The sequence below is a fragment of the Salvia hispanica genome, chromosome 4 (assembly GCF_023119035.1).
Source record: "Salvia hispanica cultivar TCC Black 2014 chromosome 4, UniMelb_Shisp_WGS_1.0, whole genome shotgun sequence".
NCBI lineage: Eukaryota > Viridiplantae > Streptophyta > Magnoliopsida > Lamiales > Lamiaceae > Salvia > Salvia hispanica.
The window spans coordinates 48748028-48769935 of NC_062968.1; the positions used below are offsets into that span (position 1 = coordinate 48748028).

Consider the following 21908-nt stretch of genomic DNA (forward strand, 5'->3'; position numbering starts at 1 on the left):
CTTGCGGGCGGGAACTGCTCGGGCCAGCGTCGGGGCTACCCCGAGTTAGCTCCGGCAAGCTAGGTAGCCATATCATTGGAGGCAGCCGTCGGATAGGGCAGCCGACTTGGACCGTTCTTTGGAGGAGCTGGAGGAGGATCTTCTTATGCCGCCCCTATACTTCGGATGTTGGCGCCCCTCCTGCCAACAATCGGGGTACTTGAACGGTTTGAACTCCTCCCGTTGGTATGCCACCAAGGCGCGATGACGATGTCGAGCTCGTTCGTGCCGGCTCCCCGCCGACCGCTCTTCTGGAGGTAAATCCCCTGGAACTTCCCAATTGCCTCGTTGCATCTGTTGCAATTGCGAACCATACTATCATTGTGATAGATGGTTCCCGCCGGCCGGGTTTCATTGTAGAGGCGAGTGATGCGCCACCAATACGTATCCCCGGTTTGGTTCGTGCCGACGTCCGGATCTTCGGAGACTGCCAAGTAGGCTTTGAACATCGTCATCATCTCATTAGTTTATTAGTTTATTACTTCATTCCATTTGTTTATTACTTCATAATGTGTTATGACGTAATTATCTTTCAGTTGAAGTAAATTCGGTACGTAGTGATGTGAATGCGAAAAATTACTTCATAACATACGTTCATTTAGTTCATTATTTAGTGAATATAGTTCATTATTTACTCCAACAAGTTTTTATTGAAAATAAAATAAAATAAAAAATAAAAAAATAAATAAAATAAATAAAATTTTAAAAAAAAAAATTAAAAAAAATTAAAAAAAATAAAAATTAAATAAAAGTATTTATTGAATAAAATATTAAATTAATCCTAACCATAATATTAAGAAAATGGATGGCCCAAATTTAGTCTCTAGTTCGGTGTTTAAGAAGGGTTCAACAACTCTTAAAGGTTAAGTGGAGAGTGTATAAAGTTTTTCTATTGGAAAACAAATTTCTTGTGAAACTTGGGATAAAGAGTCTTAATCTTCGTCTTTTTAACGTTTAACTCAAACTTTCAAACTTCATTCAGTCAAATATCAAATAACAATAGACTTATAGTGATTAGCATAGTATAGAAAGTCCTAAACCTTAAACTTAGGGTGTCGAAATAAATAGCGGGTGTTAGATATTATTTGACCTGACCCAACATGATACCTGTCAGGTAATGGATGGCCAATAAATTGTCAGGGTCATGTCATGGTCTGATATTGAGAATTTTTAAAATGTAGGTATCGAGTATATATGGTAACCAATGGAATATGCCTGATAAATCTAAAATTACATGATTTCATTACCGACTCAATTGGAATTTCATTACCTAATAAATCTAAAAATACATGATCTAGGGTGTGTTTAAATTGAAGTTTATCTTTCATTTCTATTCGTGGTGTTTAAATTGATCCATTATCTATAGTCCTAGATATCACATGTTTGGTTTGTTATTTAAAGTCATACTATAGTAGGAAATTTCAAAACTATCCTTTGACTTTTTCTATATTTCCAAGGTTAAGGGATATATTAGTAAATTTTAAATAATTTAATATTGAAATAGTATCGCACATATTATTATCACTGATTTTTACATGATAATAAAACAATTATTTTCAGCCTTAATTCAACGGACCATGCAGAAAATTTAACCAACAAATCAAATACTAGATTCGGTGAAATTCCTTGCTACAAAGGAATGAACACCACCACGATTTCTTTCATGGATATTTTATTACATAACTTTCCTTTGCAAACTTATGTTTGCTAAGTGAAGTATTTGTTTTTCATCGTATAATTTTATATAGTGTTGTTTTGTAAGTTAACTGGAGAGTGAATAAAGTAGAAGAAAATAGATAGAGATAATGTTTCAGTTTAAAAAAATATATATGTCATTTTAAGTGAGATCACCCAAAAAACAAAACACCTCACATTTAATAGAACATAGTGAGTATTTATTTGTTGTCATTGTAGGTCATTTGTCGATCTTTGTGATTTTGTAGAGTTTTATCAAGCATAGAGACAGATAACCAACACAAACAAACTTATATGTCTCTATCCATGGAGACAGTGTGACAAGAGAGAAACAAACAGCATTCAAACATCATAATAACCAAATCCATCTATTTCAACTACATCGTTTTCTTAAGTAAGAACACAAACACAAACACAACACTTTGTTTAGTAATGTGCACGAACCTCCAACTCACATACTTATCACAGTAGGGGAAGAATCGGGCTGCCTACTGAAGACGACTTGGACACATCAGGCGCTGGTGGCGCTTCTTCGAGGCAACTCTTGGTGTCGTCGCTGTTCATTCCAATGGTCAGCTTCTCCACTTCCTCTTGTGTGTATATGTGGATCTTCGTTACCACCTCAACAAACTCGCTGCATTCATCACACATCAGAACAAAAATTTGGCCAAAGTTGGACGATTTTTACATGCTAATATCCCAAAAAAACCCACGCACTGGACTTACTGCCAAGGGTCGTCGCCAATTACCATCATGTCATTCTCGCTATCAGTGTACAGTATGCGCCATCCGTAGTTAGGATTGCACAAGAGGCCTTCTATGTTGAAAAGCCTCTCAAGTTCAGTCAGCAAATCTTCATAGCTATTCAATCTTGAAAGCTCAATGTCTCTCCCAACCAAGCTACCTTGTTTGTGAACCTATGAGCAGGAATGCTGATCACCCTTTCGAGTCTCATCGCATGAAAAAAGAGTATTAATTAGCCATCGCTGCTCAACTTGCTTGGAACGTACCTTCGTACAGCTCCTCTTGTTAGGACCCTGTAGATTGATGGCAGCAGGATCTTCTGTCAAAGAGAAACCGAATATCTTGCAGCTACGAACTTCTTCTTTCAAGTTGCTTTCATTCTTCATATGTTTAAGGACAGACGTTCTCTCCAGCGTCCTTGGTTCGTTGGTCAGATGTGGCATCCGACCTACATCAGCTTTAGTCCCACTCAAAATCGAAGTAGGGCTCAAAACATGATTTTCTGTCTGAAAATTAGAGAAGTTGGATAGTATGAGCCCTCCTGTATGGATGTTCTTGTGATGAATCGGAATGCTTCTAGAACCTTCTGAAGCCAGAGGATAGAAGCTCGGCCTCGGCCTCTGATTGTGACTGTTGTAACCGTGTTGAGGTTTTGACCAAACACCTATATCCGAACTACTTCTTGCCGCGAGAGATTTGAATGAGCAAATTTCTTGACCTTGCAAGACCTTAGGAAACCAATTGGATTCCAGAAAACCTGTGAAGTTGGCGGGAGCGTGATTTCTCACAAACTCGCCATAGTTAATCATATCCATCCTGTTCGCCACAGGATTAGGTGTGGAAGGTTGCATACCAAAATCGAGCTGGCAGTTCACTCGATCACCTCTATAGAAAGGTGATACAAGACCTATATTTTCTTGACCTTGCAAGACCTTGGAGGATCTTACTGACTCCTCAAAGTCCAAAACAGAGCCCCCACCTGCATAAAAAATGAGATTTCAAGGTCAGCCCAGAGTAAGAATGCATAGTAGAACAATTAAGTCAAATGGAAAGAAATGCACCAGCAATAGAGCTGCCATGCGGAGTAACATGCAGATTTGACCTCAGTTTCTTCGTCCTAGGTGAGGGCTGGATACTCAGGGGTGCATAGTTACCTGAGAAATCTATGTCCCATGGAGAAACTCGTTCTTGGTGGTTACTCATGATGTCTTCATCCCAACGAACCTATAGCATTTTCCGGTAACAAGGATGTAGTGAAGTTGCAAGAAACGATTGGATAAATCCAATCACAACAACAACAGAAAAAATTAAACCACTTAATCTTTGCTACTAAGTACTAACAACTGATGCATTTATGCTTCAATCCCGGGGGTAAAACCTACTTACGTAGTAGCGGTTTTATTAAATAAACTTAAGGCATAAAAATGAGTAGATGCCAATCTCAATTCCACCTGTTGGCCTAAATCTAGCAAAAAAGTTCCATATTATCGAACAGATAAGTAAGATAAGTTATAACTAAAAAAGATTCTTAACATCTAATCCCATATGAGCTATAAGTTGGGAAGATGAGCCGTTTCGGTATTTATGATGGTACACAACGAATGAGTAATGACACTGATTAAATAGAGGCCCTAGAATAGCAGCAAAAATGCAAAATCACAGAAGTGTTGCCTGGTTATAAAGTTGTACTCTACCATCAGGCATCTCCATTTTGAGTTCTGCCATCTATAGGAATCCATATCACCGACTCCAGTCACCACCCCACTGAACCTGCAAAATACAATCAGCATGCATCGCAGACGCTAAAACATCATTAAGATTATGAGATTTCATGTGGGACCTTCTTTCAGGAGAATCATCAAAGTGAAATTTCATTCTGAATCTTGTCCCAACAGGTAACTTACTGGTGGTACACATAACATATTTTTCAACGGGGACAATAAAATCAGCATGGCAACTTGCCCTGCAAAAAAATAGTTCTAAGCAGACATGCCACATAATCAGAGAGGCTAATTGTACAACACTTAATCTAACATGTCACGAGATTTCTTTCTCATTTAGTAAGAGTTCATATTATTTTCCTGCATGTGTATATTCCCCATCAAATTCTAGCCACATACATACTTCATCGCCTAAATGGCTAAATCATATTATTTTTTGTTGCTCCAATTATTGGGGGCAAGGCAATGGCGAGATTCAGAAATTTGAGAAACAGCTAATAGCTCCTCGAATGAACTCTCAGGCAGTCAATCCTCAAAGCCATGCTTGAATCAATCACATTTGTGAACACATCATCTTTCTTTTATGATAAAATTCTAGAGTTCTAGTCACTGCTATTATTTTGGGGACTATATTTTGGGCCAGTTGTATCAATAAAGTATGGTTGCTAGAATGCTAGGATAAAATGTTTATTTGGATTAGAACGGTACTCTACTAGAGATACTGAAGGTTATGCTAATTGTTAACAGGTTTTATGGGACAACAGTACCTTGGGCTGTAGAAAACATGAAATGAAGTGTTGCTTGATATAGCATCGGCAATTGGAGAGAGGACATTGGGATAAGAACCCTGATTCTTAATGATCGAATCAGGCAAGCCATTCCTAGGCCGAGCAGCTCGTCTAATCCCCAACCGTAGTTCCCCAGCTTCTCCTCTGCAGTATACAGGTAATACACCTTATAAGGCGAGTAACACTTTCAACAAGAATGCTGCAGAGCAAACCTGAGTTGTAATATCAGTCCATTTTTTCTCACAAACAATAATTATTCTGCATTTTACTTATTTCCATTATTTTCCCTCAAATCATACTCCCTCCGTCCCTAAAGAGTATGCACTATTTCCTTTTTCGTCCGTCCCCAAAGAGTATGGACTTTTAATTTTGGAAACTCTCTCCTCTCTAATGAGGTGAGACCCATCCTCCACTAACAATACTTAAAAAACTTTCTCTATCCATCTCTCTATTACTTTACCAATAATGCATTAAAACCCGTGCCAAACCCAAAGTTCATACTCTTTGGAGACGGGGGGAGTATTAAATTTAATATATTCAGTAAAAAAGTCTTTGTAGATTTTATTCAATGTGTTCCCAAGCATCAGTCTGAAACATTATTGCTCAAATGCAAAACTCGATGAAATGTACCTCAGAAAGAGAACAGCATCCCCTGAAACAAGATTTTTCTGACTGACAAATATGCTCCAACCAGTAGTGAGCAAATGTCGCCTAGGCTGGCCTGCAATGCCATAATTAAAACACTCAGAATATCCAACAAGAGAATGAGTGATACACGAACCTTATACCTCTATAAATGTGTCTGAACTTCCACTCCACTCCATGCAGGTCTTTGGCTATGAGTTCCTGGGAGGGCCTTTGCTCTTTATAATCCTATAACGGAATGTAATTCCTCAGCAAGATGAACTTTACTGAAGTTAATAGAGAATTGAAGTGTTGTTCATCATAAGAGGCCAAACCAGAGGGGGGAAGCAATCTTCGGCAGCCCTACGAGGAATGGAAAATCCACCATGGGTACTGGTATCCGAAGCAGTCAGGGTCTTGCAGAACATGTGGGAAGTCGACTTTGCAGGCATAACACCATTCCCGTCCTCATCAACGTCTGAATTTTCATTCTCTTTGCCATCCAATTTCACCCCTCCCATCTGCATCAGCACAACAACTTTACAAACACTAAAATTGAACACACAAGTTCTCTAGCACCAACCCAAGGCCTTCTTCCCTATCAGTCTATCACTAATTATACAGAAAATGAAACGTAAACAACAAGAACCAATATTAACTATCATAAAGACCCAAGTCTTTCACTAACCAAGAATTAAAGAAGTATAGAACTCAAGAAGCAATCTACTCACCACCAATGAATTTCCCAATTCTTTCACTAATTATGAATTTCAAAAATCACACATCCATCTTAAAAACCAATGCATCTACCTATAATTACCAACAGTACCTCTGGAAGAGGAAGCAGATTCAGTTGAGTGTAAACCTCATCATTCTCCTTGTTTGCCTGTTACAAAAACATTAACCAAAACACAGAGATAGAAAATAAACCAAAGCACAACAAGACTATACGTTGAAATCACACCCCAAAATAAAACCAACAAGGCATTGGACACAAACCAAAAGCTCGACAAAGCACTCACAAGTAGCCGAACATCGATAACTCGGCAAAAGATCTGTGGAGGAAGATCAAAAGTAGGCATATCCATGGGTGGAAAGGGTGAGGCAGATGCAGCCTGCTCCATGTGGCCTTGAGGGAAATACACCACCACATTTCCTTTCTTAGGCAAGCTGGTGAGAGGTCCAGCACAAGCATGCCAGAGCTCCACGTATATCGATGGTGGAGCAGATTCTGAACAAGGGGGAGAAGAGGATGAGTGAGAGGCGCCATTCGGTGATGAAATTGAAGTTTCCAAACACACGTAATCACCACTACCACCTTCGCATTCTCCTCCATTTACACATGCAACATTCTGCTCCACCTCACTCACTGCATGATTCAGATCAAATTCCATGAATTCCCAGATTAAAAAAAAAAAAAAAAAAGGTTTCCAACTTTCTGCTTTTCTTGAGGCAAACACTTCAGTCACTCTAGCATTACACGACCACAAAAACAAACGCAACTAACACCACGGAACAAGGGGGCAAAGTACATTGATCAAGAAATAGGCTGGAATTAGTAATTAAGAATGTTTCCAAAGGCTCTACGGAAAATAGCCAGGTGAATTATCCTGAAGAGAAAGCCAATTTTGAGCAAGAAATCCATAAAGGTGGCGCCTTTAGAGCGAGAAGGGTAAAGAAGTTGCGCAAAGAGAAAAGGAAGTCGTATGTTTTTTGGGGGTGGATAGGATAGCAAAAGAGTTTGTAGTGTAAGAAGTAATCTAAAAGATGAAAAGGAAAGTGAGAGGGGTATCAAATAATAACAAGAAATTCGAAATATGATTCCTCCCCCATTTGCAGTTCTGTGAAGAGGGATCAGCAGCAAAAGACATAGCACAGAACCAAAAGAAGTACCCTTTTGGAATTAAGACTGTTTTTGTGTGTATTATAGCGATAGAAAGAGAGGGAAAGAGGAGCATAGCATCACAGATGTTAATTTTACACTAACAGCCCAAGCAGAGCTCGATTCCTAGTTTGTTGGTTGATTTCATAGTAAAAAAATTCTACACTAATTACTAAGTTTATCAATTTTTTCTTTGTCACTTTTAGGTTGAGGCCCCATTAAAGGAGATCTCCATTGAATGCAGACAAAAATGTCTATAATCTTCCTAATAAAGAAGACATTTAAGAATATCAAGACATGCTTGCCATCATAGAATACTAACCACAATCACATCTGTCATTAATTTTACTTTGACTTTAAATCCCCTGAGGTAAAAAAGTGGTAAAGGTTGATTACCATCTCATGTTTACCATAATTAAATTATATACCACCTTTTTTTGTGTTTTCAAACTTTATGTTACATAATTCCTTTTCCAATCATTTTGTAGATTATGCGTTCTATAGTTTTCGTATTTTAAATTTTATAGCACTACATTCGCGTAAATTTAATTATATTATATTCACATGTACTGTATTTAATTTTGTATAATGTGGCCATCAATAGAAATATGAAAAGTTAAAGTACTCCGTAGTATAATTTAATACTACTCCCTCTATTCCGACTTAAGCAAAGCGTTTTATTTTCAGAACTCATTTTAAAAAATAATACTTAAGCCTTTTTACATTATTCTTTCAGTTATTTTACTTTTTTTTCATTTTAACTATTTAGTATTATTTTTTAAAAATGGATGTAGAGAATGGAACGTTTCTATTAATATGTAATAAAGAGAATACCTTTTTCACTAGTACTCTTACAATATTAATAAAATCAAAAAATCAAAATATTTATACAATATTGTTAATAAAAAAGGAAACCTCATTAAAAAGGGAAAATATTCCAAGACTGAGACTAATTTTGGAGAATAGCCCTAAATAAAAAATCAACAATATGTATATTTTTATAAAATAGATTATATTAAGAAAACATACAGCAGTACTCTATGTTTTTTCTCACACCTAGCTAAATGTGTTTTACACTTATTACATTTGATGCAACATTCCTTAGTTTGTAATTTGTAGAATTACGATATCGTATTCATAAGTATATTTATTAATAAACTCCTCCGTATAAATATAAGTTAGTGCACTCCGTATATATTACCAAGAAATTAAAATTTCGATGTGCACCCACTAATTCTGATTGGCCTTATCTATTTTATTATAATGCTCGTAATTATTCACCATAATAATCATATCAACAACATAAAGTAATTAATGGGATAAATATTGGCAAAATACATTCTTAGGTCCTTATACTTTAGTCAAAATGTTTATTAGGTCCTTGTACAATTTTTTCGTTTTAATAGGTCCTTATACTTATGACAATATTTTTATCAGGTCCTCGTACAATTTTTCGTTTTAGTAGGTCCTTATACTTTTATCATAACTTTCATTAGGTCCTTGTACAATCTTTATTTAATAGACTTTTTTTACATTTATCTTGGATAATAATCTAAATTTAATTAAACTGAATAAACTTTTTAATATTTCATTATTTAACTTAGCATAGTCTATAAAGATAATATCATCTTGTTATCCAACAATCTCAATAAGTTGCATAGAATAATAAAAAGATTAATTATGATTATTGAAGATTAAAATTGAAGTTTTTTTTTAGAATAACTATCCAAATTTTCAATTGATTATTTATATTTATATTGAAAGATACGTTTTTCTGAATATTTATAATCATAAGATAAGCTAAATAATAAAATTAAAAGGTTCATTAAATTTAATTAAATATAAATTATTATATAAGATAAAAGTAAAAGAATATCTTAAAATAAAAAATTGTATAAGGACCTAATAAAAGTTATAATCAAAGTATAAGGACCTACTAAAACGAAAAAATTATACGAGGATGTGTTGAAATTTATGAGAAAGGTATAAGGACCTATTAAAACGAAAAAATTGTATGAGGACCTAATGAACATTTTGATTAAAGTATAAGGGCCTAAGAATGTGTTTTGCCATAAATATTAAGATAATTATGCGTTAACATACATGACCCCACCCATTATTTACCAGGTGGAGCTCTATTTATGCCATTGACAATGGAAATAGCATTTCTCTATTTTAAGGACCTACACATGGATAAGTAGTATAGGAAAAGATCATTTTGATAGTAACTTATATACGTACCTTAGCCTCTTATATATATACACTAGACAAGACCTCCTCTCAGTGGCGGACGCAGAAATATTTATTGATAGGGGTTGGAATTTCTAAATTTTGTTTTAATGTATACATTTGAGTAATGTAGATAATTTGTAGGGGCTTTTTAACTATAATTTACAATAAATTTAAATAAAATTTAAAAACAATTAATAGAAAAAAAGTATAAAAAAAAAAATCATTGAGGGCTTAAGCCCCTCCTCAACTACGGTCCGCCAATGCCTCCTTCAATACATGGTATCGTCTAAATTAATCATTTAATGGTAAATATTGAAAATCAATTTATATGCATTCATAAATTAATAGGCATTAGAGGATAGTCGAGAAAAGTTGATATATAATCTACATTCAATAATTAATAAATAGTCGGGAAATCTCTTTATGAATGTGCTTGTATATAGATCTACCAAATCTTCATTAAGAGATTTTAGAACACAAAAATCGCTATACTAGTACAATTATTAAAATCCAAGTACAGTATCCAATCATTAAATCAAATTAATTACTGCCATTAATATTTTTTAAAACAGAAAATCAATTTATATACTTTAATAACCTTTGCAAAAGTAAATGTACATAAATTGAACATGTACATAATATCCTTAAATTTTTAAATTTAATTGAATTTAATTAAAATTAGTTTTTTTTATTGTATTATTACGTAGCAATATTAAGAAAGAAGTGATATAGAAATTTTATATCAAATTGTTACATGATTTCGAGCTTGATTTGAATTAATTATATAATATTCAGTAAAAAAAATATACATTTTCCTAAATATACAAATTTTTATGTAAATTTTTTTGAAGTGATGCCAAATGATTAGTATGAAATTTATTTTTAAATAAATTAATGTTTATAATTTAATTTTCAATGTAAAATGTTATAAAAAAATCGATTATGTACATATATGTATATTTATCATTATTTAATAACCAGCTAATAAGTAGTACTCCTTCCGTCCCGGAGTATTAGACTCACTTCTTTTGGACATATGATTTAAGGAATTGATATTTAATTAGTTAAAATGGAGAGAGTAAAGTATGAGAGAGGGAAAAAGTAGGAGAGAGAAGAGAGAAAAAAGTAGGTGGAAAATAAAATAAGATAGATGCTTTTTGCTAAAAAAGGAAACGAGTCTAATATGTTGGGACATCCCAAAAAGGAAAGTTGGTCTAATACCTTGGGACGGAGGGAGTATTAATTAAAGATCTTGATCTTCAATTTGATATACATACGACTAAATAGTACTCTCTTCTGTCCCAACTAAGTTGGTCATAATTTTTTTTGGAACGTACCAACAAAGTTAGTTATTTCCTTTTTTAACAAAAAAATAAAACATCTAATCACTTTTATTATAACCTACTTTACTCTCTCTTATTTCTCTTACTTTTTTTTTCTCTCCTATTTTATTTTATTATCATTTAATTTATTCAGTACAATTTCTTAATTTCTATGTAAAAGAAAAGTGACACCACTTAATTGGGACGGAGGGAGTAATATAATTTTTTTAAAAAAGAGCATAAAAATAATGATCATGATACATGTCGTAGTTTATGCTAGTTGTATTTCTAGCTGGTGTACTTGGTAATTTAGTTAAAATCTTGCATCGATTCAAATAGAGAGTGAGAAAGATGAAGAGCAACATTGCAGTTTAATCCCACTATTTATATCCAACTTCTAATTAAAGTTGCTAGTTTAACCTACTAAAATGATGGATAAATTTTAGATTGAAACATAGACATTAAGACAGCTTCATCATGCCATAAAATAACATGAGTTATTTAATAAAACCAAGTCTATGACGTAACTATCAAACGCCCCTTGATATGGTCCTTAACTTCAAAACTTGTGATCACACGGTTAAGATTTCTTAACTTTTTATGTGTGTGTGTGACTGAGGTCAAAGATAAACTAATACTCCCCCATCCACGAATAGGAGTCCCATTTCTATTCGGCACGGGTTTTAAGAAATGTTAAAAAAAGTGGGTGGAAGAAAGTTAGTGGAATATGGGTCTCACTTGTATATATTAGTTTTAAATGATATGTGAGTGGAATGAGTTAGTGGAATGTGAGGTCTCATTACCATTTATGGTAATTATGAACCGTGACTCCTATTCGTGGACAGACCAAAATAGAAAAACGAGACTCTTATTCGTGGACGGAGGGAGTAATACAAATGCTCTCCTCGAATATATATAGTCTCATAGCAATATATTCACATAACTTCCTCTCTCGTTCCGGTGTGTTTCGTTTTATTGATATCCCCCTCTAAAGCTTGATTCCGGTGAAGCAATGGTTCCGATCCCACCTAAATCCATTTTAGGAGATGTCACGCCAACCATTTTGTACATGTCCATGACCATAATGATCATACAAATCAGCTGCACTCACTTTATTAAAGTCGCAATCCCCCCCTCTATTTATCTCATTCACGTATACCAAGATACTGGTGGGAAAGGGAAAGGTGAGAGAGATGGTATGAGATATTAAAACAGAAGACAACAAATGAAAGAAAGCCATGAAGCACCACTATGTCTGGTGGTGCAGCAGCAGTGTGTTTTATCTGCTTTAATCGAACCATGATTGTCGGGAGACTAGAGGGGCCCTACCAGGCCGCCCGCGTTCATCGTACCCTTACCCTATCTATATCATCAATCACACGTCCTTATCTGTCTTAGCTTCTCATTATAAACTATATTTCCTCAACAAATTTCTTACTATTATTTAAATCTTTCCACAGATTCCTTCTCTCATTAGCCCATACATATTTCAGCTAATACTACAAAGATAAATGATGATTTTTGTCGACGAAATACTAGGACTGACAAATTGTGCGTATTGGATCGTTATCGTGTCAACTAAATATCGACCCAACCTTATCGGATCCCAACCCAACCCAACCCAAATCATCGTGCTCTTATCGGGTTCAACCCAAACAGATTCGTGTCGGATTCGTGCGGATTTTGTGTCATCCAAAAAAATATCAGCCATCTTTTAATGATAGTAAGTTACTACACCATATAAACGTTATACAATAATGATCGACATATGATATTATATAATTAAAATTTGATATTACACGATAAAATAAGATTTTACAAAATTAAAATAATTAATTTAAATCATTTTTAAATCCAAATAATAAAATTAAAGTATATTAAAATTAAATCTAACTAATAAAGTTAAAATAATTATTTTTTTAATAAAATTTCAGTATGCAGTAATATTTTTTATCATAAAAATACTCCATCCGTTCTAGATTTATAGTCACATTTAGTTATGACACGAGTTTTAAGGAATTGGTGGAGTATAATTAATGAAGTGAGATGTGGAGTGTGTAATTAATGAAGTGAGATGGTGGAGTGAAATGATAGAGTGTGTAATAAATGAAGTGAGATGATGGAGTGTGTAATAAATGAAGTGAGTTGGTTGAAGGTGGGTCCCTTTTTTACTTTTTGGTTTTTTATTTTTGTTTTGATTTATTTTAATTTAGATAATGGTATTTGGGTGTAATTTTAGTGAATAATGGGGTAAAATTTTATGTCCAAATATGAAAAATTCTAAATGTAACTATAAATGTGGGACAGACTTTTTTGGCAAAATGTGACTATAAATCTGGGACGGAGGGAGTAATTAATAATAGTATTAATCGTATTTTTACTAATAAAATTAAAATTATAATATTTTTTTAATTAATAAAAATAATTAAAATTAAAATTTAATATATTATTTTAATTAATAGAAATAATCAAAATAAGTATTTTTTTTCTTAATGGATAACCCAACCCGACCCAAATCCGACTCAACCCAACCCAAAATTTAAGGGTTCTTATTGGGTCGACCCTATAAGAACCAAATCCTAAACGTGCGTGTTCGTGTCGGGTTAACTTCGTGCGAATTCGTGTCGGATAAAAAATTGTCAGCCCTACGATATACTAACACGTTTTTTAACAAATAAAGATAAATGTACTGTACATATACGTATATAAGGCCCCTAGAAGTTAAATTAAATTGGATTAAATTCTAATGTTTTAAATTTCTGTTTTAATAAAAGAATTTTTTTAATATTGACTCTCACACTTTAAGTTTTAAGTTGAACTCAAGTTGGATACTAGTCAATTGTTATTCCTTGCCACTCATTAATTTAAGTTTGGTCCATGTACCAATACCAGCCTTCAAAATACACGAAATCATCCAGATTCTAGACAAGACATTTTGCTCTCTACTATAATCCAAGACAAATGGTGTTGTAATTTAATTCATTCCTTACTAGTGAATAGATTAATTGTTTAAATAGGTGTTTAAATGCTAATCAAAATTGTTAAAAGAGCTGTCATGATCTTTGAAAAGACAGGAGTGTATTTAATTTAAATTAGATTGAATAATACTACTATTACTCTCTCTTGGATATTGTTACGCGAAATAAATGAAATGCTCACAAGTCAGTGCCTCCTCATTGCTCAACATATCAGATTCCAAGTCAATGTTTTATATGAAAAAAATAGAATTTATATTTTACATTGTTGATAATTATAATTAAATACGCAAACTATTTAAAAGCTAATAATAATATTGTCAGTTGTTGAGGAGTACAACATAATAGATCCACAAAAATATCATGTTGGTGGATTTCCTTCTAGTTATTCCCAGCTACCCAACTCACCCAAGACTCTCCATCTCATTTATTTTTCAATATACATACTATGCCATTTCCAAAAAAAATACTGCAATCGAAATCTCGCAATAGAGGTTGATGGGTCATGTCATAAATTAAATTTGTTGCCGGAAATTGAATAATAAAGTTTTTTTTTTTTTTCAGTTTTCATATATTGATCGTGTATGTTAGTTTTTTACTATCAATAATATCTATTGTTTCTGTTAAATTACCAGTAGTTTGGAGTAAAAATTTGTGTTGTTTCAATCACACAAACAATCCAAATAACTGAAAAGAAAAGAAAAAAGAAGACAGCGACAGTGGTTGAAGCATTACTTTCAAATTTCAATTAGTCAATCGTCTCTCCTACAATGTGTATGAAGGCCCAACAAGCAATTTCACAATCTGTCTTTTTTTTTTTTCTGACTATTTCCATTTCTTTTTAGTTTTTTACCATTCTAGTAACATTACCAAAATGACATCGTATAAGGATCATAGTCTTATATAAACGGTACCACAAACTTCGAAAATATATTTAAGAATGTAGATTATATATATTGATTGATTAAATTAAATAAACATATTTTTTACTGTATAAATGTTGAATATTGCACCAAACATATAAAGTTACTATATTTGCCATTAATTTATTATCAACACTACATCGAACTCAAGAGCTGCATGCGCCTGCACTCGTCCATTAAGAAATTGTATATGTCATAAAATTTTCTAATAAGGAATGAAATTTATTCTCACGTTTTTACTGCATGAGGGTTTTCATTTAGATATCGAAAATCTACGGTGAATGCATCTCCCTGATGGATGAATGCAAGTTTTGAGTTTGAATCTGAAAAATAGAGAAATTTGTAAGTGGCACTTCACAATTGATAAAGTAAGACAGATGAAAAAAAAATAGTGAAAATAATGTTAGTGGATTGTGGGGAACACATTTAGAATGACGTGTAGACAGTGTAGTGATAGTATTTGTTTAAAACTTGCCATATTTATAATTGATCTAATTTTGGTAGACACCCCAAAATGATAAAAACTACTCCCTCCGTCGCAACTAAGTTGAGATAAAACTTTTGAGCACGAAAATTAAAAAATTGTGTTCAAAAGTAGAAGAGAAGAATAAAGTAGGAATATTAAAGAGAGAGTAAAGTAGATGGTGGAATAAAATAAGAGTGATTGAATATTTTGTTTTTTGTTAAAAAAATAAATTTAGTTGGAATATCCCAAAAAGGAATATGTCTCAACTTAGTTGAAACGGGGGAGTATTAGTTTATGTTGTGTAGACGGAGGTAGTATTATTTACTACTACTAAATTAATGGCGAATTGAGTAATAGACCAACTTGGAAGAGGGACCAATTAATTATAATTTATATTAGTATAGTAGTAGAAGACTAATTAAAATCCAAGTATTCAATTGTTTATTAATACTACCTCCGTCTCTGAAAATTTGTCCTTTTTCTTATTTTCGTCCGTTCTCTAAAATTTGTCTCATTTCACTTTTACCAATTTTGGTAATGGACATCATATTCCATTAACTCATTTTTACTCACATTTTATTATAAAAATAATATATAAAAGTAGGACCCATAATTCACTAACTTTTTCAACTCAATTTTTATTATATTTCTTAAAACTCGCGCCGAGTCAAAATGGGACAAATTTTGGGTGAGGAAGGTAAGTGAGATTGTAGATACAAGAAGGTAGTTGTCGTGGAGCCATTAATGGGCGGACACGTGATGTACAGTGACTTAATTGGTGGGCCTTCAACTTGAAAATGCGTTGCTTGGGCCTAACCTGTTAATTAGATGTGGGCCTTGTGTTTTTAATACTTGAGCAATAAATTAGGTTACACCAGTCATTTCGTTGTCCCATGTTTCTAACCACATCATTTTCTTTGTCGCTATCCATTCCCCTCACAATCCTACCGCTTCGGATATTTGAGAGAAACCTTCATCAGTCTTTTTCTTGATTTTTGTTTCTTGGAGGGTTTTGATTACTTAGTTTTAATCTAATAAATAATAATATACATTTCAATTAACCTTATTTCGAAATTATGTTTTGAATATATATCACAAGCTTAGATATTATAGTATCGTGTATTACTCATCTTTATAGCACTGATATAATAACTGAATCCTTATTCTCCTATGCCCAACTAAATAAAGTTTAAAAAGATAACAAGAAAATAAGGGGAAAATCGCATTTGCTAATTTCATTCTACCAATCCTTTTTTTGTCTTTAAATTTTATATGAATATTATGTAAATTATGGAGTAATTCGAAAGGAGAAACTTTCTACCAATAATCCAAATCACCTAAAAACATAATTAGTCCAAAAAAAGTTATGGTCTTCTTACTATCTCATTGTAGTTGAGTAGTAATCAATTTTTTTGTAGTCTTATTTGTTGTTGAGTGATTTTTTCCTTTATATAAGAAATTACCTAAACCCTAAACACATTTAAAATTCTCTTATTACTAAATTATCTCACATTATGTGATTGATTGTCTATTTTATTTTCTCTTCGATTAATTATCTCTCATAATTTGTTTCCTGTTTCACTATCTTTTTTATTTTCTCTTCATTTAAGACACTAAACATTAATTCTTAAATGTTTATTACTTAATTATCTCATATTTATATGTTTAGTTATCTATTTTATTTTCTTTCTATTTAACATATTAACACTATTTTTTTTAATCTTTGTGCTTACAAGAAATGTAAGCTTAAATGAATAAGGGTTCGTACCCTATAATCTTTCTGCTATTATTTTCAACGTAGTCGGGGTTCGTACTCTGTAATTCAGCTCTAACTATAATCAATAAAGGTTCGTACCCTATAATTTATTTTCTGTATATTTTGGGCCACAAATTGGGCCTTGAGCACATAAAAATTTATTTGTCATTACATACACTCCGAAATCTATTTAAACCCACTATGCAAGAGTATTCTAATTTTAAAATATAAAAAAAATACCCACGGGCCACGAAGAGTGTTTTGTACAATTAAATTATAATAAAAGGATTTTATTGGATTCAACCTACAATCAATTGTAAGGTCCAATGAACAACTAAAAACCTGTATATGCATTGAGAAGTGAATATTATTTTCAATTCGTTAATATTCCTTAATACAAACAAAATTAGACGATGGAGTAACAATCTCATAGAAAAAATGCGATTCTGTACATGCTGTAGGTAAGAAAGAAAAATATGCATTTCTAATTTTGATCAAATGCAAGTCCTCAAATATAACTATTTATGAAAAATAAAAAGTAAATCTATGTGTATATGTAACTAACGCTACTAAAATACGAACATGTGTTGTAGTTTATGCATCTTTAAAATATTTCAAAAAAGTTATATTTTATTTTATTTATATAATTCCTAAATTTAATCATGTTTGAGTTTAATCATATACTCTCAAAATTGTCATAATTAAATTTTTACATCCTATAAATATGACTATTATTATGTATTGCTTTGATCACATGTTAATTTTATCAGTACCATTAGTTCGATTAGTCCGTTGGGCTAGCTTGAAACATGAACCTTTAGGGTTAGAGTTGAATATTTATAACCCGATAAAAATCACAATATGATTTTCCCGCGCTTAACACGAGTAGGATTGGCTTGAACCCGCTAGGTTGACCCGATTGACATCCTTGTCTATAGTTTGAGTCTCTTTTCAATTTTTTCCACTTCTTCAATTAATACAAAGTACTCACTCAAACCCATCATAAACGAGTCACATTCCTCTTTTGGATGTCCCATCTAAAATGAACAATTTCCCCCTTTTAGGAAAAAAAAACATTTTTCTCTCGATCGCTTTATTCTCTTTCTTTTTTTTTTTTTTCTCTTCACTTCTCTACTTTCTTTTGTGCTTTACTCTTTCTACACTTAATTCTTTAAATATCATTCTTTTAAAAATCTCGTGTTTAATAAAAGCGTCTCGCTTATGGTGAAATAAAGAAGGGGCCAAAACTAATATAATCAGTTTCTTAATTGGTTAATATTCTGTTACATTAATAAAGAAATAAAAAAGGGTCAACTACCTTGGCTCTTTGTATCCCCACTGTACTGCCTGAATGAAGTCTTGAGTCGTCATTTTCCATTTCAAAGTCTAAGGTGGGTTCTCTAGTGAAGGTCATATCTGTTTTCACTTGGTTATAAAATATGAAGCAATAGATTACTCGTTTTCTTCATATCAATTATTAAAACTTCCTAAAATGATGTGAAGAATATAAGGTACATGCTCCATATATGAATTTGGTAGGCATGTTTTTGATTTAAGGAGAGATTGAATTGGTTCAAGAGCCCATGCATCGGACCAAAGGGGTAAAATTTGGTTGCTTTTGGGTTGGGACGTACCAAGCCAGGTTTTGTTAAAAAATCATAAAATGAAATTCTCTCCATGAATAGAAAAATTGAGATGATAGAAGCCGGTTCGTCACGAAATTTCCTTTATTTTACTATACGTGTTATAAATAGGTTACACACATATAATGGTATATATGATATTATTAGTGTTCACATAGTTAAAATACGAGAAAACATGTGGGAACACCCTTTCCTACGATACGTGTGGGTATGGGTGTAGGGCTTTAATGCGGAAATGGTTAATATTCGTTTTTTGCCTTTTCCGATTGCGATACTCATAATCGTGCAAAAGCTTTGTTTAACTACCAAAATCGATACTAGTCCTGCGAATGATTTATCGTCAATCACACCTTGTTCTTTTATTTGCATTTCTTGATTTTAATTGAATATCAAAATTGAAGACATTTTAAAGTGTAAGTAATAGATTTCAAAATTTGAGTTCTAATTGACTAAAAATGTCCTCATACATTAATTTCTTGTAGTGGTTTGGAGGAACCATCTTTTCCGTTTGTCTGTGTGTTTAAATTTTCAAATCTTGCCACCACTTTAGTAAGTTAAATTTAGTTACTGAATCCCTACCCATTTTTGGGTTATAGTGTTACTGATATTTTTTTTTTTGAGACATATACTAAAAAATTTTATTTAAATTTTGAATTTAGTGTAAATAATTGAAGTAAAACTACTTTCTTATATGACATATACTTAAAAATGAGTTTAAATTTGATGTAAATGGTTGAATATAGTCCATCAATTCAATAGACGACTTCGTGATTGAAATGTTATTTGAGTTTTACAATTTGTGGTTAAGTTGGACAAAATTCGTAAATGTATATTAATAGCAATTGTATGTAGCACTACAAGAAAAACGTCTGTTTGCTACCAAAGTATGCATACTCTTTTTGCGAGCACATGGGTGCTCGCAAACGACCTTCTTTTTTGTAGTGTAGGTTGATTAATTATGTATAGAGACCCATTTTTTGCATCTAAAAAGTATCCGCATATTAAAAATTAAAGGGTATTCGATATAAAGTATACATTTTATTATTATTATTATAAGAGATTTAAAGTATGTTCTAAATATCCAATCAATGGAAATAAAGTGGCACTCGTATATAATGAAGTGCGTTCCACCTTTGAAGGTGACAATGTCAAAAATTTCCATGAACATTAAATAGAAAGAGAATATAGATTTGATAAAATTGAGTGAATTAATTGCGTCCTCAACTCCAGTCAAGTGAATACTAGTGGAGGGTCAGAATAGTTGGACCCGTTAATTAATAGATTTGATTCCAGGAAATTTACGTATCTTATTTTGGAAAAAGATCGACTAGAAAGAGATATATATGTCTGTGTTCTACTGATTAATGGATAAGCCGCCATATACATGCGAAATAGAGTGCAAAACAAAATAGTCTCTACATATTAGAGAAGAATTTGATTGGCAGCAGCAGTTACTATTAATATATTGATGTACTACTATATTTTTATCCTTTTACGAAATATAATCTTATTTTCTAATTTGATTAATTCATTAAAATTAGTCTAGCTATATCTATTTTAATGAAATAGCTCTATTTTTACTAATAATATTTCCACTAAATTTTTTCTATTTTGTATTCCAATTGTTTTATCAATTTAGTACTATTAAAACATTTATTGTCTACTACTAAAACAATTTTTTTTATACTAGTACTAAGTAGGAGTATTAACTTGGATCTAATCAGCCAGAAGCGAAACTTTGACTGAATCTTGCATTGTACTAGTAGGTAGGTCTGGTAGGATAATGGTTTTGCCAATTCGATAAGGTCAGTGAAAATTAAGCATGTAACTGTGACATATTAGCGACATATAGTATTTTAGCTAGGATTGGATATTGTCTATACAGAAATATTGTATATTGTAATATTTATACCTTTGTCTGGAGAGCATGATTCCTCAACAATTGTCAAATTATAGAAATATTTTCATAATTTCACATAATTCATAAATTAAAAAATCATATTCAAAATAGAATCTAAAATTAAAATCAATGTTTTATGTAGTACTGATATTCATATTTGTTAATGTTTTGCTCGCTGATCACTCTGAGTACATAAGTCTAGCCGGCGTCACGATATCTCCTACTCCTAGACCAAAAAGACTGGCATTCACCCTCAACTACATTAAGTTATAAAAATTTCTTTATTACTTTTACCATTTAATTAGTCTATGATTGATATGAATAAACTTGGATAAAAATTGAGATTGCCTAATGGTTGTTTAATCTATGCTTAGATGGCAGAAGTAAAGCCTAAACGTGTTGATAAACTTTAAAAGTCGTCCCTAAATTATCGCATTTCTATGCGTGCGTGCGGTATTCAGAAAAAATATCTTCAATAATACATAAATTTAGGGTATGATCACTTTTCAAATCATTTTCACTTTTTTGTTTCTTTCTTACAAAATTATGCAAACCCCTTAACTGTTCGCTTAGTACACGGAATTGGCACGTAAATAATTGTGTCTCGATTTTTGCATTCTTAAAAAATGTGTTTATTATAATGAGATGATTATTGGAATTCACAATACTCCTTGTTTTCTCGTCATTAATATTACTCTTATCAAATTATAGGAATTCCACATTCTAGATTTTTAGTACTCCCTCCGTCCCAATAAAGATTACCTATTCCTTGAATGACACAGAATTTTATGCAATTTTATTTTATGTGTTGGGCGGAGGGAATAAAGTAAAGAGCGAGAGAATGAAATAGAGATAAATGAGTTTTTATTTAAGTGGGACAACCCAAAAAAGGAAAATTAGCATCTTCCGTGGGACGGAAAGAATAGTATCGTTTGCATTTGTTGAATCGACAAAGATTTATAAGGGTGTGTACTTAACCCAGTACAGTTCTAGGAATTTTATCTAGGTAAATCCATATGAAACACATTCTTAGCCAGGGGCCTACCTACATATTTATGTGATTTTGAGACAAATGTCAAACTCAGACAGCTTAAATATTGAGTTTTCTGGCCAAATCCATGGCACAGGGGAATTTTAATACTCCTGTATAAATTAACTGTTAAGAATTCATATAGCTAGTCAATTTTAATTCGTCTAT

General features: G+C 32.5%; 1 protein-coding gene across 1 annotated transcript; it reads right to left on the reverse strand.

The window, feature by feature from the left end:
• Window positions 1-1998: 1998 nt before the first annotated feature.
• On the reverse strand, window positions 1999-7624 carry LOC125224020 (auxin response factor 4-like). Its single transcript, XM_048127359.1, is given in 14 exon segments — window positions 1999-2223; window positions 2226-2368; window positions 2461-2651; window positions 2745-3457; window positions 3540-3702; window positions 4173-4248; window positions 4319-4441; window positions 4967-5131; window positions 5618-5708; window positions 5776-5860; window positions 5947-6132; window positions 6441-6497; window positions 6634-6842; window positions 6930-7624. Coding segments are annotated over 14 exon segments (2316 nt in total). The 5' UTR covers window positions 7006-7624; the 3' UTR covers window positions 1999-2185.
• Between the last annotated feature and the right edge of the window lie 14284 nt (window positions 7625-21908).